The 26,788-nt window shown below is 39.1% G+C and overlaps 3 protein-coding genes, 1 long non-coding RNA gene and 1 other non-coding gene across 5 annotated transcripts; 4 read left to right on the top strand and 1 right to left on the bottom strand.

Annotated features, from left to right (window-relative positions):
* The first annotated feature begins 5 nt into the window (after window positions 1-5).
* On the top strand, window positions 6-5,852 carry LOC146480671 (biogenesis of lysosome-related organelles complex 1 subunit 4-like). Its single transcript, XM_085109873.1, has 5 exons — window positions 6-152; window positions 277-348; window positions 2,082-2,183; window positions 3,534-3,656; window positions 5,132-5,852. The coding sequence occupies exons 1-5, from the start codon at window positions 30-32 to the stop codon at window positions 5,357-5,359; spliced, it is 648 nt and encodes a 215-aa protein (XP_084965999.1). The 5' UTR covers window positions 6-29; the 3' UTR covers window positions 5,360-5,852.
* LOC146480672 (U4atac minor spliceosomal RNA) lies at window positions 670-790 on the top strand. Its single transcript, XR_014864751.1, has one exon. It is a non-coding gene; the product is annotated as a U4atac minor spliceosomal RNA (small nuclear RNA).
* A 3,544-nt stretch (window positions 5,853-9,396) lies between the features above and the next one.
* Window positions 9,397-11,111, top strand: LOC146480673 (ras-related protein Rab-38-like). The gene has a single exon (XM_085109867.1). It carries the CDS (start codon window positions 9,937-9,939, stop codon window positions 10,657-10,659), a length of 723 nt encoding a protein of 240 aa, XP_084965993.1. The 5' UTR covers window positions 9,397-9,936; the 3' UTR covers window positions 10,660-11,111.
* Window positions 11,112-12,263: 1,152 nt separating this feature from the next.
* Window positions 12,264-13,998, top strand: LOC146480674 (uncharacterized). The gene is made up of 3 exons (XR_014864667.1): window positions 12,264-12,333; window positions 12,870-12,927; window positions 13,340-13,998. It is a non-coding gene; the product is annotated as an uncharacterized LOC146480674 (long non-coding RNA).
* Window positions 13,999-20,910: 6,912 nt separating this feature from the next.
* Window positions 20,911-21,654, bottom strand: LOC146480675 (uncharacterized). The gene has a single exon (XM_085109390.1). It carries the CDS (start codon window positions 21,652-21,654, stop codon window positions 20,911-20,913), a length of 744 nt encoding a protein of 247 aa, XP_084965516.1.
* Window positions 21,655-26,788: the final 5,134 nt, after the last annotated feature.

Here is a 26,788-nt window from a genome sequence, read left to right on the forward strand (position 1 = left end):
GCGACTCAAGATTGATTCTTGGATCAAAGATGGCGGACGGTGGGGAAGAAGTGCTTGTAGAAAACAACAAAACAGAGGAAGAAGTAGAACTTGATTTAGGAAAATGTGCGGCGGAATTTGCGCAGTATTGTCAAGTTGATGTAAGGAATGAGGTATGGTACCCATCAGTCATCGATTCCAAGTAATATTTTTTGACAGAAGATGGACTAACCTAGTGTGATTACTGAAATCTCGATTTTCGTTCAAAAATTACTTTTGTTTTTGTCTTTTTTTCAGTCCAAAGCTATCGAAGACACAGTCGAGGACATGCTTGTTCGTTTGGATGAATTTTCACAGCTAGCAGATACGGTAACAAACAATCGTTAGAGGTTTTTCCACCCTTTGCATGTTCTGCGCTCTCATGTTGTTGATTTGCCTAATTTATTCAGTTCGAAAGACGCATGACTGATAGCAAAATCACTGTTTTTTGTCGTTTAACGGATTTTATCTCTTCATTTCATCACTAATTCTATCAATTCAACGATTATTTATTATGTCTTGAATCGCCTTTACCGCCTTTATCGTCAACAATAACCTCATTTTACTTTTAGGAGGGAAACAGAAATTCTCATCCCATATTGTTGGTGTTTTATCTTGAGGCTATTCGATCACGCATTTCCTTGTCTCAGTAACGTCCTTATCGGGGGTTGCGTGACTTTTCTATGATCTCTTAGTGAGAATTGTCCTGCTGACACCCAAACTTACAACGCATACGCACGAGCTTGCAAAAGATCGTGCAATTTTTGGACCCTTTCCCTCTGATGGGAAAGATTTTATTGGGATGAAACAAAGTAAAAGATATTCTCTGCTCATCAAAGCTACAACAGTAAAATTCAACCGTGGAGGAAGGTTTTATATCCTCAGGAATATACAAAACTGAACTAGAGAGCATGCAGTACTGTATAAGTAAACTTGACTCAGGGTTGCCTGGGTTTTTTCATGTTCAGTTCCATTTATTTTAGATGTAGTATTTTCTTGACCAAAATGAAAGACCTTGATTAAATGCAGGGTTCACACCGGGTCTGCAAAGTTTATAAATTATATACAATACTTAATTCAGTATATTCCAAAAAATAATTGAAAAGGAAGATCTTGAGATTAACTCTCTATATCTGAGATGGCCTGTGATTGCAGCTGCAATTATTTCAGGTACTGGCTAATGGCAGGCATAGCATTTGCTTATGGTCCAAGGGTGGTAATCAGGTATATTAATTACTGGGAGGCCAAATTGTTAGACCAGGTGCTAACACTTGAAACGTCAGTGCTCAAATCTCTTTTTAATGCACTAGTCAGTGGAAAGCCCCGCACCCCCATACCCAGGGAATGCAGGGCATTAGCGGGGGATTTCAGCGGTTCTAGACTGTCGCTTTTGCCACGGTATGTAGGGTTTTCGACAACATTAGACGCAAGTTTTGGCAAGCGGGGACCTTTAGCGGGGCTTAGATGGGGATTCACCTTTGACATCATCTTGAATAGGCATGCAAAAAACACTGGGAGAGAGTACGGTCTAAAAACGGCTGAGGGAAAACATGGCAATAATGGGGTAAACAGGCCTGCGCAACTCTCACATGCATGTTTTAGCCTAAATAAAAGTTTTGCCCTTAAGGATATCTTTTATAGAACACCCTTTTCTCTATGAAATGAGTGGTGCCCCCTGTAAATTTTCTTTTAATACTGGATTACTTCATATTAAATGCCATTTATGATTTTGAGGATTTGCACAATGGTCACTGAACAAAGCCATGTGCTTAACTGTCACGTGTTTTGTATTTTGATCTCAAAGGTCATTTCTGGGTTATGTGTTCTGTTTATTTGACCTCTGAAGAAAATCCAGGGCTAAAAGAAAATTTCCAGGGGGCACCGCTCATTTCATAGAGAAAAGGGTGTTCTGGCCCCTGCCCTCACTACCCTGTCCCCATTTGAGTATGTGGCCCTGTTGGGGAGGGATAGGGAGTGTGAATGATTGGTTTTAGATTTGACCTAACCAAAGCATATTTGATTGTAAACTTAACATTTTTAAATCTGTTTTCCTTTGAATGCAGATACGTAATGACTCTTCACAGTCCTTGATAGAAATCATGCCTCAGCTTTATGCCAGATCTCAGGAATTACCTACAATTTTCAGAAGGATTGATCAGCTGGAGGTATTTTTTAAATATCCTAATTGGCTATAGTACATTATAGTTAACCTCTGTTGATATAATACCATCCACACCACTTTTGCAGCCATGGTTGTTTTTTGGCCAAACGAAAGCTTGTGCAGACAGTCATTTTGTTATCGGACATCTTGTTTATCTGTCAGCCACCCATTGATGTAACTAACTCTTTATGGCCTGACAGTGATTGCGTTTAAGGAAAGTGTCTCCTCTTGCTATTGCACATATATTCTGCGCTTCTCGGGATGGTCCGAGAGGCTCTGATTGCCGACTACTTCGAACGTCTTTTTGCATGGTTTATGAATATTCAGGAAAAGAAGATCTTAGCAAGTGTTATTGAAATCCGAAAAGTAAACCGGGGGTAATCATGCATTTTTCAAAGATAATTACGTTAAAAGTGTTTTGAAAAATTCCATACATTGTTATGCATTTTTGTGCATTTTACAAATATTGTTTACTATAAAAATAAGCGAAAAAATGGAACAATGTTTCAGTGTCATCTTGGCACCATTATCAAGTAAGGAATGTAACACAAAAGATAATTTATACAGAAAGTTAAAGGTGTGATATACACTGTAGAATAAAATAAATTAAGACTAAAAGTTACTGTCCGGTGTTCATTCAGTGAGGTGTTATAAAGTGAGAGTTATGTCTGTTCACTAGGTTAGACAAATAGTTTCATGCGACTAGAGTCTGACTGGCTGTTTAGACTCGGTTTCTTCTTGCGTATCCAGAAAGAAACCGAGTCTAAACACCCAGTCAGACTCCATTTTTCTGTTACATTTTTTACTTGATAATGGTGCCAAGATGACACTGAAACGTCAGTTCATTTTTCGCTTACCTTTATAGTTAACTGTATTTCTAAATTTAATCTTATTAGAATTTACAAACATTGTTGATTAATTTTCTTTGAAAACTATGTGGTTATCCCCAATTTTCTTTTCGTATTTTAATAACACTTGCTAAGGTCTTCTTTTTCTGCATACGCATAAACCACACAAAAATATTTTATTAGTAGGCACTGTAAAATGAGTTCCACTATGGCCAAAATTTGCTGGTAGGGGCAAAGAAGCGTAGGATATGGGGTAAATGTTCCATGGATGGTGCAGTTCAACTGTTGATAGAAAGTCTGCATCAATTTATAGAAATAAAAGACTATAATGACTTTAGGAAAGTCATGTTTTTGGTGATAGATAGCATTTTTACTAGTTTTTGAGAGACATCTTTCATGAGATATTCCCCCTCCAAATGAATGCTGTAGATCTATATACCACATTTATATCTTTTCTTGCATTTACCAGTACTTGTTAACACTATAGTTTCATGTTGTAAATACAGGCCTTTATAAATGCTGTCAAGAAGAATGTTGATGAAGTTGAAGAAAGTGTGACCACTGCAGAAAGAGAGCTTGGGAGCCACACCATTCAGAAAGTTCTGAGCTCTATACCAGGTCTGAGACAGGTAAGGGTTGGTCTTTAACTCCAATATAATTCACTTCTAGTAATACGGTAATAACCAAGAGGGAAGAACCCAGAGCTCAGCACATGTTAGAGAATCTAAGACATGCTATTCCATTCATGCTCCCTCCATCCCTCTCCCCCCCCCCCCCCACCCCCATTAGATTTTTTCCTCCTTACCACTGAGTGTCAATCAGAAACCTTGTCAAAATTCTCAGTTGGGTTTATTAGTTTTGTGTTGTTTGGTTATCGTTTATATCCCACTTTCTGAAATTCTCTGCTGTCCTTTAATTCCTTGGACAAGAATTTCACTCCACATTATCTCTTTTCACCCAGGTGTAAAATGATTGAAGGAACCAAAGGGATGGACTGGCTGGGGGATTGGGGTTGTAAGCTGTGTCCATGTGAACAATCAGTGGCTCTGTACACCTTTACCTTTTACCTGCCAAATTCTAAAGAAGAATGTCAAATTAACAAACCTCCCCCCTTACTGTTTTATCATATGATTGGCAAATTGAAATAGAATTGTGATTGGAAAGTTTTAAAAAGGTGCAAAAAATAACTATTCAAAAACTTTGTCAGATTGTTATTACTACAGTATTTTGGATCATAAGCAGAAATGATGCAGGGTGGAGGGAGAGGGAGTCAGGTTATATTTGGGAGTGCTTACAATCAGAACAACAGAGCTCTACAACCACCACCCTTCTCTTCGTTACCTCAATTAGACCGCTTATGACTAGTAATAACCAAAGATTAGGGAGTGTGTTTGATGATCTCGATCCCAGACACTCTCTCCTTTGCCAAGTTGGTGATGATGTCATCTGCCCCTGCAAAATCTGCGGGGGATGCCAGATATGCATCCCAAGATCCATTCAATCACTGAATCAACCTTGCCAGTCCCATTCAATCTCCACTCCAATCTTTATTAGGGGTGCAATGATTTATGGATCCTTGCAGTATGCTGGATGTAAATCACTTATGAACCTAACAAATGGCATCTGAGCTCGCCGGTGTGAGTTTTTCAGTCACAGTATCTGACTGATGTATTGAAGGTCGCTGGTTAGACACTCGTCAGGGACTCAAATTTTTTATGTCAGTATATCCTTGCCCATGACAAGCTGAACACAATAGTGTACTAATAACAATTTTTATTATATCTCTCAGTTAGTATGTGCGGTGTGATTGGCCGTATTTCACTGTACGGCCCGCTAAACTTCAACTAGTTTCCTTTCTCGTGCCCCCGATTAACCTCAGGGATACAATAAATATGTTACTAACCTCGTTTTCTTGGTGCGTACCGTAAGTTACAAATCCTCGTTTTTTATCGTCGATTTTAAAAAAAAATCGGTCCGTAACTTACAGCACTGACCTCGAACTCGGTTAGTAAGAGGTATTACTGTCCCGAGCGGTCTATAACTTCTGGAAGAGGGGGCCATCATATGAACAATGCCTTACGAAATATTATTTGTTCTTGTTTAGATGAAACCCAGTCCTCCAAAGAAGGAGAAACATATGGGCGACTGGCAAGCACCAGTCATCTTTAAAACCAGTGATTTCTTTGGTGTCAGTACTACAGAGGAACAGTCAACAGATGACATGGAAGATTCAGCTCAAGAAACACAAAAATCAGCATCTGATGAACAAACAGGAGAGAATACTACACAGTCTACAGACAGAGGAACAGCAGACAAATTAAATACGACATAAAATGGCGATTATAATTCAATTGGTTTAGTAGAGAGAGAGGTTTGCAATTAATTCAGAAGTGATAAAGCTCGTTTGAAGAGCCCTAAAAGAATTGTGGATAGAAGCGCAAAGGGATCCAATCATAAGTTTCAACCAATCAGGAGCCAAGCCAGCAACACCAATCGCGACCTGTCTTGTGCGCATTTTATCCCGCTTGGCACAAGTTTTGATTTACGCTCAACGTGATTGGCTATGAATAGGCTGTTTCCGAGTTGCTTTGGACCTGATTGTGAAAGCGAGGCTTGTTGCAGTTTCTTTTGGGAAATTTAGTTTTTATTCATGTACAAACTTAACTAATTTTCACATGAAAAGCTTTGCACTTAGCCTCGCTTTCGTACTGAGGTTCAAAGCTACTCGGAAATCGCCTATTTACCTTCAGTGGTGAAACCGCTAGGAATAAGCAGTGAACTTTACTTCCTGCGAACGGACATACATCCGAACAAGAAAGAGTAGAGATATACAGTCGACTCCCGATAACTCGAACCCTCGCTAACTCGAACCTCGCGCTAACTCGAACCAATTTTCCTTTCCCTTCAGGTCAATTTCTATATAATTTTACCCTCGAAAACTCGAACTCCCGATAACTCGAACCTTTTTTAATTTCCCTTGAAGGTTCGAGTTATCGGGAGTCGACTGTAATTTTAAAAGCGTTGTTTAACAGTAGTTGTTAGGAAACGCAGCTATAGCAATGAACCGGAAGTAAGTGGATTGAGATTTTCTGGTTGATGCTTTAAGAAAGGTAGCGTTCCTTGGGGAAATTGAATACGGTAACTGTCATTGTTCAAAGTTAGACAGTAGAATCCGAGTAAGAATGTTAAAAGAGTAACATTATTAAATAAAGAAAATTTGCAATATCAGCAGATTTTGCTTCAGCAAACATCAAAGATCGGATCCCTTTTGAAAATTAGCGATGAGAGCACAGAGAACGCATGCGTGACAATGGCCTGTGTAACAACGATCAAGCTTAGGTCTAATTTTTACGTCACATCTGAGTTATGTCGTTTGAGATAAGAATCGAATATTTTCTGACGGGATCAATCAATCAATCAAAAACTTTATTTAAGTGTCAGACGGATGTTTCGTGCGACGCGTGGTGCTAAAGTCGGAGTCAACGTGCGTGGGAGCCGCTGGTCGCGGCGTCACCTCTAAATTTTTGCTTTTCGCTTGTGCCAAAACCTTCGCTTTGAAGACTGCCAGACTGTGCTTTGAATGTCATTCACCTGACAAAGTAAAGTCTATTCAGTTTTTATTGGTGTTGTTATTGGTTACATTTGAGGCAAATGAAATGCGACCTGGTTTTCCCCGCGATCAATGAAAATTTGGGTAGATACCTGCAGAGCAAGAAGGCATGAGAAATAGCGCGCGTTCAGATCAAAAAGCGAATGCTGTGCGATTTAAAAGATAATTGGAGTAGATTCGAACTCTCCAAGAGTTGCCAAGAACGCTGGTGAGTTTTAGGTGAAACGACAGGGAGATGTTGATTGTCGTCAACTTCTTTGGCGGCTTTCCTCTTCGCCTGTTTTAGTTGGCCGGCCGTTTCAAGATTGAGAGCTAAAAACAGAAGTTTAAGGTTCAATGAAACAGGATTCATGTGTTGGTCCGCGATCCGGCAGAATATACACTCGTTGGTTGGAAGTTGATGACCATTGAGATTTTCAAGGGTAGGGTTTCGCCCTTGTGGGCGAATGGACCACTCAGAAGGGGCTTCAAAAGAGTTTAAAAATGTGTCATTAACGTATCTTGAGACCAAGAGAATATAACGAAAAAAATTGAAAGCTTTTTGGTGCCGGGGGGCAGGAATTTGCACAAGTGAATATTCAAAAATTGAAATGTCTGTTAACCTGTGTACAACCGCCCCTTCCCCTAAGGAAAAAATCCTTTTCCGAGTGCAACAAAAGGAAATAGGAGACGTCTGCACGCGCACGCAGGCTAAATGTCTGTGGGATGCTGAAGTTACAAATTGGTGGTCGCATACTAGACGGTGACATAACATGTTAAACCTTTATTGTATGCTTGAGGGGTCGTTTGTCAGTCGACTAACTAAAAATAGAATATAAGATAAATTCTAGTAAAATATAAAATCTGACATGTTTTTAGGAAGTGTCTGAGGAAATAAACTATTAAAATCGAATTGTTTGAAGGTTAGCTGGGTACTGTTCAACATCGTTGAAAGAGTAAAAATGTTGAAAACTTGTTGAAGGTGTGTTGGGTCAAATTAAATTGGTTCAAACTTTCATTCAACATCGCTTCAACATTTCCTTTGTTCTCAAAAATGTTGATTGACCTTGAAGCCGTTTGAACACTCCGTTTATCCAACATTTGCCCAACTTCCGTTCAACTTTTGTTGAACGAATGTTGGTCAATAAACGGGCCATTGAACTTTACTCCAGCCTCTTTAGAGCGAGCACTTCTCAACCGTAAACTTGTCACTTTCATATGAAGAATTTTACTAAATTCCAGTGGTACAAAAAGGCGACGAAACCCATCAAACCAAGATGGATTCTCAAATGAAAGGTTTCTACACTCGCTACTCTGATTGTTTCTAAAATAAAGCTTAACAAATAACATTGAAAATCTATTACAAATCGAACTAAAAATAACATTGTACATGAAGAGTGTTGGAAGAATACGTTCACGAGACCTGCGCTAAAAAAAGGAAACCTCGATTGCTGAACTGTTTTTAAAAAACTACAAGGCAGAGTACACAAAACAGTGTTATAATCACAAACTGTCCGTAAGTCACACATTTTCCATGAATTAAGGCTTGTTCATAAAATCACGCGATAATAATTTTGGGAGAAAAACTGTAAATATTCACACCATGCAGGTTGCACTGAGATTCATTTGTCAACAAAACGTTTGAACACTCTTCGCGTGAGCGCGTGACTGGAGGTGACTGATGATCACGCGCGTTCGTGTTCGTGTTCACGTTCGACTTGGTCCGTTCGATTTCGGGTCCGGCTTTTCTCCGGCTCATTTTCCCGAAAATCGAGCCCAGCAGGATGAGGAAAAAACGAGGAACGAAACAGATCGTAATCTGTCCAAAAAGTTTAAAAACGGAAAGAACAAGTTTGCAATTCATATCAAGTCGAGAAACTTGTCTAAGACGGAAATTTATATGAGACGAACTGTCTCGTACTAAAAATTGTAGATTTGAGATAAGTCTAAAATCCGTCCTGCTTTACTCATCTTATGTGAATTCATGACTTGTTTTCTGTCTATTTTCGTCTACTCATTCTACTGAAACGACGGGAAACATTCCGGAAAATTCGAACCTTCTTGTTTTATCGGATTCGTGAGAAAATTGAAGACTGTCATTTATTTTAGACACCGTTTTCCGTTATTTATGTAAACCATTTAGTTTTCCACCTTACATCTATCCAGTTTTGCGTGAAAACAATGATCCATATACAGTGTGTGCCATGCTTGTTACTAAAACTTTGAAATTATATTGGATGTACTTTCAAAACACTTTCATCGCCTGAATAAATAAATAATAAATAAATGACTTGGGCGATAGATGTTTCTTCGTTGCAAGTTGTTAATATCATTAATGCCTTATGGAAAACAGTGCCTCTACGCTAATTTAAACGACAAAGTAATATTTAAACTTTGTGACAACTTGTCAACACGATGCCTAAAGAAGTTTGAATTTTTACATCTATAGAGTGGATATTGGAATCTTTATTTGTTGTTGAGAACTGGTGTTTAGTCTGAAATTCATAAATATCTGCTGCGTTTGAAGATTTTTTCGCCGCTGTCAGATACGTTATCAGCCCCCGTCGTATCTCAAAGTTGTTTTTAATTTGCCTGCTACAATTTTGTGTAAACAATTTTGGCATTATTTTCTTGCGGGCGCCTTGAAAAAAATACCAATAAGCAAACTGACACATACGCAGGCTTGCAAAGTAATTGCATAAAATGCCGAGAAAAATTAATTTTCAGTTACAATATAAAGAAGACATTCTTGGAATTTTGCCGAATGATTAACGATATCACTTTTGGAGTCGAAAGAAGGAGAACTAAAATTTTAATCCACGTTTCTCGGAAACAAGGAGTTATGGAAACGCAGGTAAACCGTCAGAAAGAATTCCTCTCTTGGACGAGTTCCATGTCACACAGCAACTTGTAAATTAAATATTTAGTGTTTACGATTCAAGAGCTTTTTGCAGCAATCGTTTCACAACATTTGAGTATCATTGCGTGTTTCACTTCACATTGCCTTGGGTTCTTGGACATCAAACGGGGTTCTTTTTGTGGATTCGCACGCCAACAATTGTTTCACCTGTTACATAATACTTCGCATGACCCATAAGCCGAAAGGATTGACTTTTATGGCTTTATAACAGAGAAGGCGAAAGACATTGATGAAAGACGTGCCTGTTTGAGCCGTGACGTACAGAATAACAAGATCAGATTTCCTTCCTGAAGTGTGTGTTTTAGGTGGGTTTCGGAGCGTATTTATAAAGCAGTATCGAAATATCTGCGTCATATTCGCCGATTTGCAGTAGACAAAACGAAGGAACACAAACACTGAAATGTCTGAAGCAGGAGTTCAACAAAGTGAAGAAAGTTTCAAGAGCCATGAATCGGAAGCCGATAGCCATTACTCGATTGTGCGACAGGACGAAGAAATCTTTCAAGAGGTGAAATCCAAAGAGACAGATTTTACCTTCAAGATAATGTGTGTTGGAGATTACACTGGTTTCGGCAAAAAGGGAGGCTTCGTCTCCGATTATATTCAACGCCGACCGCTCAGCTTCTATCACAAGCCAACGATCGGAGTCGATTTCTATTTGAATTTCATAACATGGTGCGACAAACTCACGAAGAAGGAATCGACAGTGAAACTACAGTTTTGGGACGTAGCTGAGCATGAACGCTTTCTCAAGATGACCAACGTGTTCTGCCGTAATTGCGTTGGCGCTCTTGTGTTTTGGGGTCCAAAAAGTCCGTCTCCTCTTGGAAGCGTATTAAAATGGATCGAAAAAATCAAAGAAGCGAACCCTAAGGACGCTAATATCCCTATGGTACTTGTAATAGAGAACATTCCCACATCGAAACGTGGCAAACCTATCGATTGGATCGGCCACGGGAAAATGATCGAGAGCAAAGTATTGCTGGACGAGTTCTGTGCTAGGAATGGATTTGTAGGCTGGTTTCAACTTGTTTCAAGAGAAGGCGACGGATACACAGGTGCAATGACCAGGGCAGTCGATTGTCTCGTTCACAATATTTTCAAACAACAAAAATCTGTATAGAAAGCAATCAGACTTTTCCGACTTCCGGTGCGAGGCATTTCTGAATGCATGCCAATTTTTTTAGCACTTCCGGTGTAAGCATTCAATAGCTCGCTCACGAACGTGTGCGGGAAATGGCACGAATTGATAAATCTGTTGAATGTAATTATTGTGAATTGCATTTTGTACAAGCTGGCGAAAGACATTTTCCAGAGAAGGCTATTACGTGACGTTAAAAGATAAGTGTGACCTCCCGTGCGTGACCTGTAAGTACGATGTCGTTTGAAAATTAAAGGTCGGTGAAGTTCCAATTCAATTTTAACTTATTTTAGTAGACTTAGTAGATCATAGAAGAAAGTACCTCGTTGGATCTAACGAAAACTCAATAAAAACGTTTAAATGTTTAACAGAGAGGAATTATTGATTATTTATGATCGTGTTTTTTAAACAATAAAAATAAAGCAAGAACTGAAGTCGTGTAGTTTGTTTTTGCTTGCGGGAATCCTTGCATGTCGGTTGGGATGATGGGACTGTCCGGCTTGGAGAGGATAATCCCACTTAGCCAAAAGATCGTGAGTCGGTACTGGTACTTCCAAGAAAAATGACCTGACTTGGGGGTTTTTGAATGCGATTAACGATAATCTGGATAAAAATTAACTAGATTTTCGTGTTTCTCTTCTTTTCGTACCACAGGAAATTTACCCTAGGAATCATTCTGTTTAATTCATGTGCTGATTTTATTGGATCGTTGGAATTAGCATATATGGATTTACCAGGCTGGGGAATCATTGGGGGAATTTCATGATGAGTACATTACGCTGGATATATGATTTATATTTCATCCGCAGACCGCTGGTGAAATCATCGGTGGAATCATAACGTATGAAATGCGTGTATTACGAATCATTTATACTAGCTGATTCGTCACTGTAATGAAATCGTTTGTGGAATCATAACCCTAATTGAAAAAGAAATAGCAATTCAAAAGGTTTTTTTTTCTGTTAGACACTGAAGATGGCTGTGAACCCGGAGAAACAACTGGAATATTTTTTAACCGCAAGTGCCAGTGACTTGTACAACGCATGAGAAAATTCTCAACGGATCAAAAACCAAAAGACACGTGGGCTCTGGGAACGAGATTGTGCCTACTATTGTTACTGCGCATACGTTCTGCGCATCTCGAGATACTCGGGTTTCCTACATTCTCGTCCCCAGAGCCCCGACGTTTTTTCTTTTTTTTTAATTATCCTACGATCCAACCGCTGACCAAAAGATCGTAGGCTCTGGGAACGAGGATGGGTTTCCTAATATTTTTGCGCCGTTTAAAACTATGCGGAGAAAGCAGAACTTAGCAACTGCTCTTGGTATCCCAAAAGAAAACTGAGGGTAACCATGCATTTTTCAGAGATAATTAAGCTTCAATTTAGGAAAAAATCCCATACATTGCCTTATGATCCTTTATATTTTGGCGCTTTTTAGAAATATTGTTGCCTAATCTCTTAAAAATGCGTGGTTACCCCCAATTTTCTTTTTGGATTCCAATAGCCCCTGCTAAGATCTGTTTTTCCCGCATAGTCATAAGCCGCACAAAAATACCTCCGTATTAGTAGGCACCGCCCTTAACTGCGCAGTTTTTTACGTTTTGTTTTCATTCGACCATTTCAGGGGACTGCACCTTCAAAGTTGGTTCCAGTGGTAAGTTAAAACACGTTTTTTTATCTTTTTTGCTATTTTTCTTGCCAATAATTACTGTGATCGATTCCTTCATGACCGCGTGTCGTGAAATTATGACGCGTATGTTACGAAAGAGGGAAAATTCATTTCTTTGTTCAAATTCTATATAGCTCATAACTTTATGATAAGTGATCAACTTATAACAATCAATGGAACTCTCATTTCAAACTAACTGAAATGGATGATAATCTGTGATTCTTTATGCTTCACCGACTGAAGTGTCGCGGGTCGCGGGTAAAGAACGGGTCCAAAGAAATGCGCGGGTCAACAAAAAAAATTGCGCGGGTCAAACAAAACTCAACCATGTAGTTTTCTTTTCGCACCCGAAGATGGTTTGATAAATATTATAAAATATTTTATCTTGCAGCACATACCTATATTGCTTATATATAGGCGTACCCCCCCCCCCCCCCTGGGATTATGACTGTATGCATTATGGTCATTGGCACAGGAAACCCAAGCATAATATAAGAGTTTGCTTTTACTCTCTTTATTAGGATGTTTTAAAGGATGCATTTAAATACGAATTTGTCGATCAGGTTGAACCAGGAAAAGGTAGACATGCATGTCTCGTTCATAACTGCGGAATATATTATTACCAGTTACATGGTTGGACACTTAATTTGAATAGCACTCACCATTAGGCAATTGCAAGTGCCCTTAACAATTACACCAAAAAATTCTGAATTTGTACTTGCCCAAAAGGAATTCATGCACACTCGCCCCGGCAAGTGGGCAAGCTGTTGTGATTTAAATCCCTGAGTTACCAGATCCTGTGAAAACTCAGCTGGATACCATGGCCACCCGCCAAGATGAATTTGATTTAATTATAGTTAACAATAATATTATTCAGCCATATTTAAACTGTTGAATCCTATTGGCTAAAAGCAGTCGCACTACTACATGTACCTTTAACAATTAATTAATATTGATCATTTGGCAATATTTTATTATTTTAATTTAACAGTGCCTTGGGCAGATGATGGTCATGACTTGCAAAATGAAATGGTAGAATATGTAAGGACGGTACTCATGAGCTATGAGGGAGAGGACGGGAAACGACAGCAGGCACCGGCAAGAGCAGTAATTTTGAAAGAATCAACCACAACAGGCAGTGGTCTCGAGAATGACAGGGGCAGAAGAAGAAGACAGTGTTTTCTGAATAGAAAAAACAGATTGACAAATATGGTAAATGCTTATATAGGGGAAGATTATAAGATACAAACAAGCGTAGTGTAAGTGATCAGTAACAACCCTATATCTATATTTGATTAAGGTAGCACTCCAAATTACTGATTTGCGTTCGCATCATTTCGCTGGTAAATTGTCGGGAATAAATTAAGTAATGTCACTAGTACTGGTACCATCAAATTACCTTATTGGAACTTTATGTGTTGAGCAAAATTAAGAGAAAATTGTGATCAAGTTTGACCAGAATAAGGTAGAGAGGCAATGCGTGAGATCCGAGTAACTTTGGGATGTTGTGGGAAGAGATCAGAATTAATTTATAAGCATTTAGAGGATTTTTAATTTAAACAATAATTTCTCTTCTGTAGATCTTATAGTAATTGAAATAAATCCAACCAAATACAATACACAAATATTTCTTTTTCAGGAGAAGAGAGATGCCGAGATTAGATCTGGCAACAGGGATATGACGAGTAAGGAAATAAAGGAATTCCGAACAAACATTCCACCGTTCAAAACCAAGAAGTTGGCAGGATTCCGCACTTCTTCCGTAGAATAAATATCACTAAATAAATTGCTTTGCACGTTTAATTTTTTTTCTTACCATAAATTATATTGTATTTTATTGTAATAAGTGTGAATAAAATTGAATTGAATTGAATTGAAGAGGCCGAAGAAGATCTTGCAAGGAGACGTAACATCAACTTAGCCAATGGTAGGAGGATAGCCAGAAACAACCAACAGAAAGCTCGACGAATCCTGGGCGCTATTAGTGCCAAGCGCCCAGGAGAGCAATATTGTATGTGTCGGAGATATTAGACATGGCCACCGAGAATGCGTTTATGTTGTGGTTCAATTTTATCCCTAGTTTAATTTTTATTTCCCATTGTTTTAACTCATTATCATATATTACCATACCCCAAAACAAAGGGAAATAAAATTTAAACCAAGGATAAAATTGAACCACAACATATACAACTCATGAGACAGTGCGGCAGAAAAAAGTGAACCGCGCTAATGCCAGCTTGACCCCTCTTAAAAGCTGTTCCGGAGAAAATGCTAAGGCAGTTCTTCAGTCGCATTAAACAAAAATGCTAGAAGTAAGGCTGATAGTACATCTACAGCAACTTGTAGTAGTGTGTGCGGATCCTTCTCAAGATCAAGCAGATCTATTGTTTAAAGCTGGGGCCATACGAACCTCAGCAACTTTCCATCATCCCATAAGTTATGTTGTACCAGACTGTGACCTAAGCTCGCTGGAAATTACTGGTGATCCAATTTACTTGCAAATTCTGATTGGCTATCAGCAGTTCGATTTATTCACAAATCACACCTTTTTTATGCTCTAAATCGCACATTTTTCCCAGTGAGTCAGTAATCTGAGAAGGGAACACCAAAACAAAATAGTCAATCATATTTCAAGGCTTGTTTTAAAGTAACTATTCAAATTACAGGAAAAATGAAAGACAAATTAAAGAAACCCATTGTATGGAGAGTTTTGCAACTTTTGCGTATAAAACAAGATGTAAAAGCGTTTCTGGTTTTGCTGTTTCAAACCACCAGCTTCCTGGATCAAAATATTGGTTCTGACTAGAGTTCTGTATTTGAGGATTAAATTGTGCGATTTCAAAATGGATATACTAAAGTGCTAATTGAACTTTGTGTTGTGCAATTTTGGTCTGAAATCATACTATTTTGATTTCAAAATGTATTTGCACTGCGCGTTTGTTCCATTTTGAAACCACACGTATATGATTCCAGACCGGATTGCACTCCACTCAGTTCAATTGCCATTATAATAATTTTAAAATATCTATCTATCTATCTACAATTCTCCCATCCCCCGGGGGGGGGGGACTCCCATATAAAAGTGACGGGGGTGTAATGTCATCAAAGACGCGACGCCATGGTCTTCTCACTCGAGATGCCGTCCTGTATCTTCCTGAACGCTTCTTCTTCTCTCTCCCACTGGAACTTGGTTTCTTGTCTGGTTAGCTGATACGTACAGTGGTGCTGCTAGCTGCTATGGCTGCATAATTCTTGATGAAGCTTAAAGTAGCCTGCCATTCCAAGGAAACTTTGGACGGCCTCCTTGTTCTCAGGTACTCCACACTCTTTGACTGCTCTAACTTTGTCGGGTGACGGTTTCAGTCCATCTTTGGTGAAGACATGTCCAAAGAACTAAATTTCTTCCTTCCCAAACTGGCATTTCTCTCTGTTGAACGTGAGCCCATGGTCTCATGCTCGCTGCAGTACTGTCTTCAATACATCTCTGTGTTCTGCGTCGTTTCGGCCTGGTGGGTGAAGCCCTGTCTTTCCGCAGTAGCTGCAACTCTTGCCATCGCTGGGTAAGTTTGGATGTTTTTTGCCCCCGAGGGGGATACCTCCTTATAAGAGGCTAATGGGGATGTGCCGCTGGATGGGGTCGCATTTTCACGCCTGGATTGACTAGAATGGGGTTGCATTTTCAATAGAGTTACTGGAATGGGGTCGCACATTTTCGGATTTATGACGGTATATTTACGGTTAGCAAACGTACCAGAATGCTTGTACTGTATGTGAAAAGTAAAGTGTTCTTCATTCAATTTGTCAATTCATTTTAGGATGACCTATTTAAAGGATTGATAAAGTAGATGCATAAATAGAAAGTGGCTTAGTTGGGATCGCGAAAATTACATTTTCCCAAAAGTGACTAAGATGGGGTCTATAACTGGCCACAAAATAGACTATAATGGGCAGGGGCTCCGAGAGGCCAGCGGCACATACCCAGCAAAACTGAACCCAAGTACCCCCCCCCCCCCCCGGGGGGAGTTTTCGCCCACTCTCTTTGCTGTTCCTTGGGTGATTTGACACTATCTTTGCTAACTTGAAATCCTCCTTCATGTCTTTGATATTACAGGGGGTGCTCGTCGTACTTATTAAGGGTGAAAAATGCGGTTTTGATATCTCTTTTTGCTATAGGGTGTTCAGCCTTAAAAGGTCCACAGCGAGAGCTTTCGCGGTAGCTTTTATATTTCAGGGTATTGATAGGGCCACAGAAAGAAACAATTATAGCACCAGTGTGTCTGTATCACAGAGGTAGTTTTCAAATGAATTCTTGTCTCTTTGTGAGATCAAATGACTTATTGCAATCGATTTCCATTATAGATGGCTGTTTAGGGTCTGTCGGATTATGCTCATAAAATATAGTATTATGCTTTCGGGCGCCACCCGTGAAAGCAGGGTATTATGCTCAAAATTATGCTCGGCTGGAGGTATAATGCTCAAATTATGCCGGACTAAAATGACACTTCCACCCCATCCCCCATAGGACCGTACCCATTATTAAACATTCCTAGTCTTCCTGAATTATCTGATTCTGCCATGATGCAAATCCACGAACACTGTACGAGCTAGGAAGCCTGGCATAAAGAGGTAACCAGGCCTTCGATTATACCAATATGCACTGGGTACGAGTCCAAGGTATCCAGTTCCTAAAATCAACTTTGTACATTCTAGCTGGAGTTGCTGGCAAAATTTGCATACACTTTTCACAGTTTTCAGAAACAACAGCATTATGCTGCAAAATACATTAGTATTATGCCAGCATTATGCCTGATGCTCCAGATATAGTATTATGCTCAAAATTATGCTGGCATAATCCGACAGACCCTATGGCTGTTTCCCATATGTATTATAAAGTACTAGTGCTTGTAAGGAGAGGTATGCATTATAAAGTACTAGTGCTATAACTTGCTAGGAGAGGTTGAAATGTTTAAGATGTATAAGAGCTAGACTAAGGAGAGGTTCGTTTGTGTGTGATTTCTCGTCAGATACATTCGTCATTGCATAGATGAAAAAGATCGATCTGAGTTCATATAAACTCTACCTCTGTATAATTGTAGAATGATACACACGCTTGAGGCTTCACCCTCTCCCTACCATTTATGTACCATATATGAGGTGCAAATGTGTTCATTTAAATTTGAACTTAGTATCAATATGTACTCACAAGGAAATTATTGGATAAATGTGCTAAAGATCTATGTACGTGTAGGGGAGTCAGTTTGTCAATTACAGGGATTAATAATAGCACTGTCTATACAGTGACTGTCAGTCTGTCAGACGAGTATGAAAACTCCAAAAGTAGCCCAGCGGATGGGTATGTTATGAGCAATGACATTTCATGTTCAAACCAGTCAATGAGTTAAGGTCTCAACAACCTGAATCCGTGAATCAGGACGTTCGTCCTTCGTTTTGTAGTTTTGTAGCAACACGTTACGTTTACTAAATAATTTATGGTAACTTTATGGTAATTTTCCAGCTATATGGTAGCGTGATGAAAACTTTATGACAAATTTACGATCTAACATTACAATAGTGTTTTATTTCATCTGTGTGAATTAACATTTATTCATTTTGTTATTAATGGATTTTCCATGAGACAAATTATATTATTATTATCATTATCATTTAATGATGAAAAAGGCTGTTATGCAGTTTAATATATAATTAAAATAAATTTGTTGATCAGCTTAACTGGGTTTAATAAAAGAAAATTCCTTAAAATTCTGCATTTGTAGCAAAATATAGAGAAAAGTGCAAAATATTTTATGATTTTGTGTATTACTGACAATACATCAGGGCCCGGTTGTTCGGAAGCCGATTAACGCTAATCCACGATTAAAAGTTAACCGAGGTTTTCAACTCGCTCATTAAAGATGATTTTAGAGGCTCATCTTAATCTAATGGTAAAGAAAAGTCTAAGGCAAAATTGACGGACAAAAATCTTTTGGACGAGTCCTTACGGATTAGTAACTATACTCCAGTCAAAGTTCACGTTAAACCAGGATTAGCTTAGTCGGGCTTTGAACAACTGGGCCCTGAACTATGATTCCACAGATGATGCCATGTGGCTTCATTGCATCACACTATGACTTCATCAACTTGACACTGGGGGTTATGATTCCCCAGGTGATTTCATGAAGTCTTGCAACATCAGGGTTATGTCTTATGATTCCTGTGCATGACAAAATGATATGATGACACTATGAAGCCTGAGCAAACCAAGCCGGTTATGATTCCCCAGGCACATAAAATGAACACTAGAAATTATTATAACTGGTGGTTCAAGACTCCCATTTCCTGTATATGAGATAGCCAAGTTTTTTCATGACACCACGGTAAAGTTAATAGTAAAACGAAAATTGAGGATCGTCGGAGGTTATCTAAGCTTCCATCTAATTAACTAAAACAGGGTAAAGATTTTCAAACAACATTCGCGAAACGTCAGCAAAGATATCGTTCCTAACTGATTGCGTCGACGACAAATACCAACAAATGTTTACAAACGTAAGCTTAATTTTTTCCGCCGTGAAATTTACAAACGACAGGTTTCACAAGATCAGCTTTTGCTTACCCAGATTCCATGATCCCAGAATAAATACAATAAAATGGCAGAAGTACATTTAATAACAAGACACAACTCTGTAAAGACTGTAAACGTTCAACCCAAATAACCAGCAACTTGAAAATCTATAAAAGCTTATCAGAAAGATCGGCAATTTTTTTCAATTCACACACTCAGTGTAAGCTTAGGAAACACACCCTGAAAAAAATATTTTTGCCTGCACTCGATGTGGTTTATCAGTCCTATAAGCTGCAAACTTAGAAAGCTCGCAAATGAACTGTTGTGTAAAGAGTAACAACGATCGCTATTCCAAGCGTTAAATTTTTTTTGTCTTTGTGGCCGTCCGCTTTCTGAACCACTCTTTGGGCCACGCATTCTTGAATACTCACTTTTAACACAGTGGAAACAAAGGCCGTTTGTTTTCTTTGTTCAAGTTCAATTATGTTTCTCCTGGGCTGCTGACAGAATATCTGTTCCAGTTCAACAAAGTAATCTTCAATAAATTCTGCTCCAGTCAGATCAACTCGCAGACTCCGCGGTGCGAATTAATGGTTACAAGTTTGCTTCTTTCGTTGGTTCATTTATTTCACACTATTTACACAACATTAACATAGAAAGAAAAGTATTACAACAGATGATTACAAGATAAAAATAAATACAGTACAAATTATAAAATGTGTGTGGTGGTCAAAGTAGCAAAGGCTTTCTAGTTGACCACCACGTTAAACTCTTATCCGCTTTAGACAATGTTAAGAACGATTTTAATTAAACGACCAGCATTGACTATGAACCACATTTCAGAGTCGATAATTAGAGGAGTTTTCGAAAATTGTCCGGTCCATCGTTAACCTCGACGCAAGTGTCATACTGTCATTCAGCTTTGTCAAACACTGCAACATATCGCAAAGGTTTCGCGCCTTTTCCGTACGTTTAGTCATGTGATTTGACTTGTTATCTTTTTCGGGCTTACTCACTGCACAAAAACCGGTAAATGAAAATTTAGTTGCATTTCGATTCTATGGCGGTTTTTGCTTCGATATCTTTGACAATCTATTTCATTTCTTGTTTTGAAACCTCCGATTCAAAGACACTTCCGGTGAAATGTATTATCCAATCATATTTCGATTTGCTGGATTTTTTGTTTTCGTTTTGCGTGGATAAGCCCAAATCGAAATAGATAAGGTTGCCGCTTTCAGGAAAGGTTCCTTCGAATTTCCTTCATCACATATCTTATTCAGCAAAAAAAAATATTGTGGTAATAGGTGTGAATTTTGCGATTGAAATTGAGCATTTATAATCGATTCACGATTAATCTCGATTGAATCGTCGGCTGATTATTGCCTGAATACGAGTATGCGCGACATTAGTCTCCTTTGTTCCTCGTGGTAATAACAAAGTTGACAGGCCTGCGCGAATCTCACGTGCGTGTTTTAGCTTTAATCAGAGTTTTGCCCTCACTAGTATATCTTTAAGGGAAAACCCTTTCCTGTATGAAATGAGCGGTTTCCCTTGTAAATTTCTTTGAGCGCTGGATTTTCTTCTATTAAATGCCATTTATCGAGTAGTATTTGTTTTAAGTTTGGCACTGATGGTTGATATTGAGTAACAAAAGGCAAGATGCGTTTGTTTTCTTTTTAGTTTCGTAGGAGAGCTCGCCCTTTATCTTCAAAGTTTACTTCTCGTGAGAGTGTCTTTTCAATGAAGTTTCTTAGGTAGCCTCTCTCGAGAAGTTTCGCTTTGAAGTTGTTTATATTCTCCTCGAATTGTGTTTTAGAGGAGTTTGTTCTTAGCAATCTAAGGGACTCTCCTTTGACAAATCCTCTTTTGACACCAGTGGGGTGACATGAAGAGAAGTGCGTGTATTGGAAAGTTTCAGTGGGCTTGAAGTGAGTACGCACATGAAGCACTGCTTCTCTATTGAATCTTTCGCCTTTGTATATTTCCGTATTCAAGAAGGTTGTTTATGTTTCTGATATTTCAGCCGTAAATCTAATTGTGGGGTGGTGACAGTTTCCTTGCTCAATGAATTGTGTTATTTCCTCTCTGGTTGTGTTCCAGATAGAGATAACGTCATCTATGTAATGTTTCCATACGAGCGGTTTTGTAGCGTTTTGGTTGAGAATTTCAGTTTCAATTTTCGCCATGAAGATATTGGCGAAAGCGACTGCCATTTTCGTACCCACGGCCGTGCCATGAATCTGCAGAGAGTCTTTCCCTTTAAATTGGAAAGAGTTCTCCGTTAGAACTAATCTTAGCGCTTTTTCGAGTACATTTGTGGGTATGGGAGGTTTGTATTTGTAGAAGGCATCAAGGGCCTTGCATATTGTTTGAATACCCTCTTCTTGGGGTATGTTCGTGTATAAGCTCGTCACATCCATTGAGACAAGAAATGCGCCCATGGGCACTGTCGTTCTTTCCATGAAGTTGATAAGATCCGTGGTATCCTTTAAGTAGGATACCTGTTGCTTTGCTATAGGCTGAATTAGTTTGTCAACAAATGATGAAAGTCTCTCTGTTGGGCCTTCACACCCTGATATTATTGGATTACCAACTGGTATAGTCTTGTGCATTTTCGTTAGTGTGTAAACTGAAGATCGGAGTGCGAGGCGTGCTCGGTGTCTGACAAAGCCATCGTCATCTATGTGGTTTCCGCGGTTGAGCTTACTGATTAGTTGATGGACTCTGCGGTTTGTGTCTTTTATCATCGTACTTTAACCTCTTCAAGTTAAGTTTCAAGGGCGACTGATCGTTGTAAAGGTGGGTTCCATGTTGATTTAACATGGTATAGATGAGGTTCTGTTTCGTCCCCGTGGTATATGTAGCGTAATCGCATTCTTCTTGCGAATTGTTCAAAATCACGCAAGAGTTGTCGCTTTATGTGTACTTCTTTTGTAACGGGGGTTGGAATCAATTTTTGCCCTTTTGAGATAAGGTTGATCTTATCGTTTGTGAGTTCTTTGTTAGAGAGGTTTTTTATGTGTTTTTTGTTAGCCTCTAAGCGCTCATGGAGTTGTTTTTTGTGTATGGTTTATTTTCGTTCCCTGCGCTGTTTCTGCTGGATAAATTAGCCTTTTGCGGTTTCCGTTCGACCCTTCCTGAGATATTTGAGTCAGAGAGTAGGCATGTGTACTTTTCAACATGTTTATTTGTAATGCCTTGCAGTGTTGACGTAACTTTGCTGAAACTTTCAAATTTGTCTTGGATACTATCAGCTAGTTTTCGCACGTTTTCAAGTGTTACATCAAGGTTACTAGCTGTTGATTTTGCTGGCTTTCTCACTTCTTTTGTCTCATTTACATCAGTGCTAAAATGTTTTTTGGAGGTTTTTGGTCTTCACCTCGTTTGATTACTACTCTCGAGCGATTGATTTCGCGATGCTGAAAGTTTAGTAAGGCTTGTACGAACTGTTGTTCCGCGTTTTTGCGGATTCTTTTAACGTCCGACTTGAAATCGTCGTCAGCCTTTATGTCGGTGGGCTCTAGCCTTGTTTTGCAGAGTCTGAGGGCAAGTTCCTCTTTTGCTGTGTCTAGTCTTTTGAGCGATTTAATCGCTTGCTCTGAGTTTGCTATCTTTTCCTCAGGGCTGAGGGTTTCACTGTGCTGGCGTTTTCTGTTGAAACGTCATGGCTCTTCTCGCGTTCTGCAGTTTTGGCGTGCTTTTCCCATTTCTGGAGTTCTTTGACTGCACTCTACTTCGTCTTCTGATTCCTGAAGAAGTGCTTCTTCATCATCGTTTGTCAGCTCCATTTGCTCGTCTATGTTGACATTCTCATTGCTCTGGCCTGGGGCTGCTAGGAGTCCTTCGGCCGTTATTATCTTCTGCGACATTTTAAATGATGGTCAGGCAAGACCGCGGTTTCGATCCTAATCTTGTGGATCTCTTCAGTTGCCGATTTTTTAGAAATGATAGAAAATGGGGAGTGTGGAAAATGCAGAGTGTAGAAAATGCGGTGTGTGAAAGATGCAGAGTGTAAAAGATGCGAAGTGTAGAAAATGCAGACATGTGCAGAGTGTGGAAAATGCGGAGTGTAGAAAATGCGAAGTGTAGAAAACTTTTATTTAACGTAACGAGGCGTGTGTAATATTTATTCATTATTGTGAATTAACAATGTTACCAATCGATCCGTTCTCTTTAAAAGCGGGATGTGTCCTTACATTTTCACGGGTAAATTGTACAATATTTTTGCTAGCTATAAAGAAAAAAAGAATACGTAAATTAACGAATTCAATATAATTCATTACTATGAATTAACGATGTTAAGAATCGGTCGATTTTCTTTTAAGCGACGCATCATTGCATTTTCATGGCTAAATCGAACAATACTTTTTTGAAGCTCTAAGGAACAGATAAAAGATAGACTGAAATCAATGCGCTTAGCATTATCATAATTTCGCAATATTAACAATCGATCTATACTCTTTCAAAACAGGATGCATCCTTACATTTTCATGGCTAAATCGAACAATAATTTTTTGTAGCTCTAAAGACCAGTAACGAATAGGTAAATAAAAGATTGAAATCATTCCACACTGTTTTACCGCATTGGAAATTAAAATGGAAAATTGAAATTTTCTACGCATTTTCTACACTCCACACTTTCTACACTCCGCATATTCCACACTCCGCATTGTTCTACCGTGAGTGATCATCGTGAAATAACTCGTTGCCAAGCCGCCGCCTCGAAACGTACACGTAGACAAACACAAAACCGCGACACTACTGGGAACTACAGGGTGTTTCAAAAGTTCATGGACACTTTTTTTAACACAAATAAATGATAGTTTTAGGAATCCGATATTAATGAAGGTTTTTCCAGTTTTATGTACATTGTCTCCTTTGAACACTGTTGAAATATCAATATCCAGAGTGCCCCTCCCCCCCCCCCCCCCTATTCTTATGTATAACGTTTTTAGGCCGTCGCGGCATGGAGCGAGCTAGCTCCCTTAGGCTTGCTAGCGGTAACCTTGATTTTAGTCCTCCCATCGTCTTAGGGATCGGATCTCTGTATGCAGCCTCGTCGATGATGCTCCATAGGTTTTCAATGGGGTTCAGGTCAGGTGAATTTGCTGGCCACTCATCTTTTTGGATAAAATTCGGGAGGTTTCTCATGCACCACTGCTGTGTTGCTTTCGCCGTTATGAGCTGGTGTGCCATCTTGAACGAAGGTCGCACTGCTATTGTTCGTGAAAAGCTTTCGTTTTACAGGCTCTTCTGTTGTAGATCTTCGGCTTAAAAGATTCTTCACTTCTTTCTCAAGGATTTTTGTGATATAATACTCTGCCTTTACAGTTTGTCCTTGCGGGATGAAATGTAGGGAAGTAAGGCCGCGGCCTGTCATGCCACCCCAAACCATCCATTTGGCGCTTCATTTAACTTGGTACGATGGCGGAACTTGACTCTCCTGTGAGCCCCATACGATATCGTTTTTAGGGTTCGGAAGATGAAAAAGGTATTTACGGCACTCATCGCTAAAGATAAATTTTTCCATTCATCTGCTGTAAATTTACGATATATACGAGCAAATACTAAGCGAGCTTTCCTCTGGTTGTTGCTCAGAAGTGGAAGCTTTTTTCGTCTCAAAGGTTTCCATCCTTTTCTTGACATATACCTCCACACTGTTGGTGCAAATCCAGGCAGACCTTTGTTCTTCAGTTGTTTGCTGATTTTTCTTGTAGAATTTTCTCTTTTATACTTTGCTTTTTCTATAACGTTCTTTGCAGTTCTGTCAAGTACTGATGGTCGACCACTTCTTGGCTTGTCGTAGGACGGAGTCTTGTGAACTTGACCACTTTGCTACCCAGCTTTTGCTTTTTTGCAGTATTTTAGCCGTTTCTCGAACAGATACTCCAAATGATCGTAGAGTTGCTGCCTGTGCTCTTAAATATACTGCTTTTTTAGGGTTCATAATTAGAAATTATATCAAGACGTTGAAAATCTACAGTATGTAGTTGCTACTGAAAACAGACAAAAATGGCGGGTAAGTACCGAAACACACACGACACAGATTTGCACCTTTTGGCGGGAAAATATTTATTTCAACGAGGCTTTTTATCTGACTCATACAAAAGTTCTGAAAATCGATAAACAATAAGATTTGTTAATATCTGCAAGAAAATCGAGAGAAATATAAGAAATCTTGATGAAGTATAAACTTTTTAAAATGTCCACGAACTTTTGAAACACCCTGTAGGGGCGTTCTACCGTGCTCAACTCACGTAAGCAGTGAAGTCAGTGAAACTTCTTCACCATTATCAGTCCAAAATTGTTCTTCCCACACTTGAAGTAGGTTTATTCAGGTCATGGCCCCCTGCGTGATCGCTTTCGCGGCTTCGCCGCTTTGTGCGCTCGCAAACCGATTTGCTTAAAAAATTGCTCAAACCACCAAGCTACGCAGGTTACGACCCTGGGTGTGATCAAGTTGGATAGGGTTTGTAAGTGTTTTGTTTACGTCAATCAGGTATAAACATAATAAGAGGTATTACTTTAATATCAGTACGAAGAGCCCTGTTTCACGAGCACATTAATCTCAACCAATAGTAAAGTCTGAGTGATCATCGTGAAAGAACTCGTTGCATAAGCATTTAATATTTCTAAATATCTATCACGAAAAGTTACGTGATCACCATGTCTTATACATATGCATAAACTTTTGCTACAGAAACAACTTCCTCTCCTTTGTTTCACAGTGTAGTCTATGTGCTTTATTTTTGGATCCTAGTCAGTTTCAATTGTTTCCGACCCTGGGTGTAGGTGATCAAGTTAAATAGGGTTTATAAGTGTTTTGTTTACGTCAATCAGGTATAAACATAATCAGAGATATTACTTTAATATCAGTACGAAGAGCCCTGTTTCACGAGCACATTAATCTCAACCAATAGTAAAGTCTAAGTGATCTTCGTGAAAGAACTCGTTGCATAAGCATTTAATGTTTTTAAATATCTTTCACAAACATTTACGTGATCACCATGACTTATACATATGTATAAACTTTTGCTACAGAAACAACTTCCTCTCATTTGTTTGACAATGTGCGTGCTTTATTTTTGGATCCTTGTCAGTTTCAATTGTCTCCCACCGTGGGTGTGATCAAGCTGAATAGGCCGGGTTTATAAGTGTTTTGTCTACGTCAACAGGTATAAATATAATCAGAGATATTACTTTAATATCAGTACGAAGAGCCCTGTTTCACGAGCACATTAATCTCAACCAATAGTAAAGTCTGAGTGATCTTCGTGAAAGAACTCGTTGCATGAGCATTTAATATTTTTAAACATCTTTTACGAAAATTTACGTGATCAGCATGACGTATAAATATGTATAAACGTTTGCTTTAACAGAAACTACTTCCTCTCATTTGTTTTACAATGTGCGTGTTTTATTTTTGGATCCTTGTCAGTTTCAATTGTCTCCGACCCTGGGTGTGATCAAGCTGAATAGGGTTTGTAAGTGTTTTGTTTACGTCGATCAGGTATAAATATAATCAGAGATATTACTTTAATATCAGTACGAAGAGCCCCGTTTCACGAGTACATTGATCTCAACAAATCCTTAAGTCTGAGTGATTAGGGTTAACGTGCTAGGTTTTGAGGACAAATACAGCCCGAGAAAGAACAAAAATGGAATCGAAGCGAAGAAGACTGCCTGCTCCCGTACAGCAGAGAAACTGGCAGCCTAGCAAGACCACATACTGTAAGTGCCTTCCTTTGAGTGGAGAAGGAGTCGTTTCAGCGAACATCGAGAGGAGAACAACGTTTTTGATCCGTATCCGACCGGCACTGCAACTGGCGATATGTGATAACAAAATGCAGACAGAGGAGGCAGACGAGGAGGCAGACGAGG

This window comes from Pavona decussata, unplaced genomic scaffold (genome assembly GCF_977016875.1).
Source record: "Pavona decussata unplaced genomic scaffold, jaPavDecu1.1 SCAFFOLD_53, whole genome shotgun sequence".
Lineage (NCBI taxonomy): Eukaryota > Metazoa > Cnidaria > Anthozoa > Scleractinia > Agariciidae > Pavona > Pavona decussata.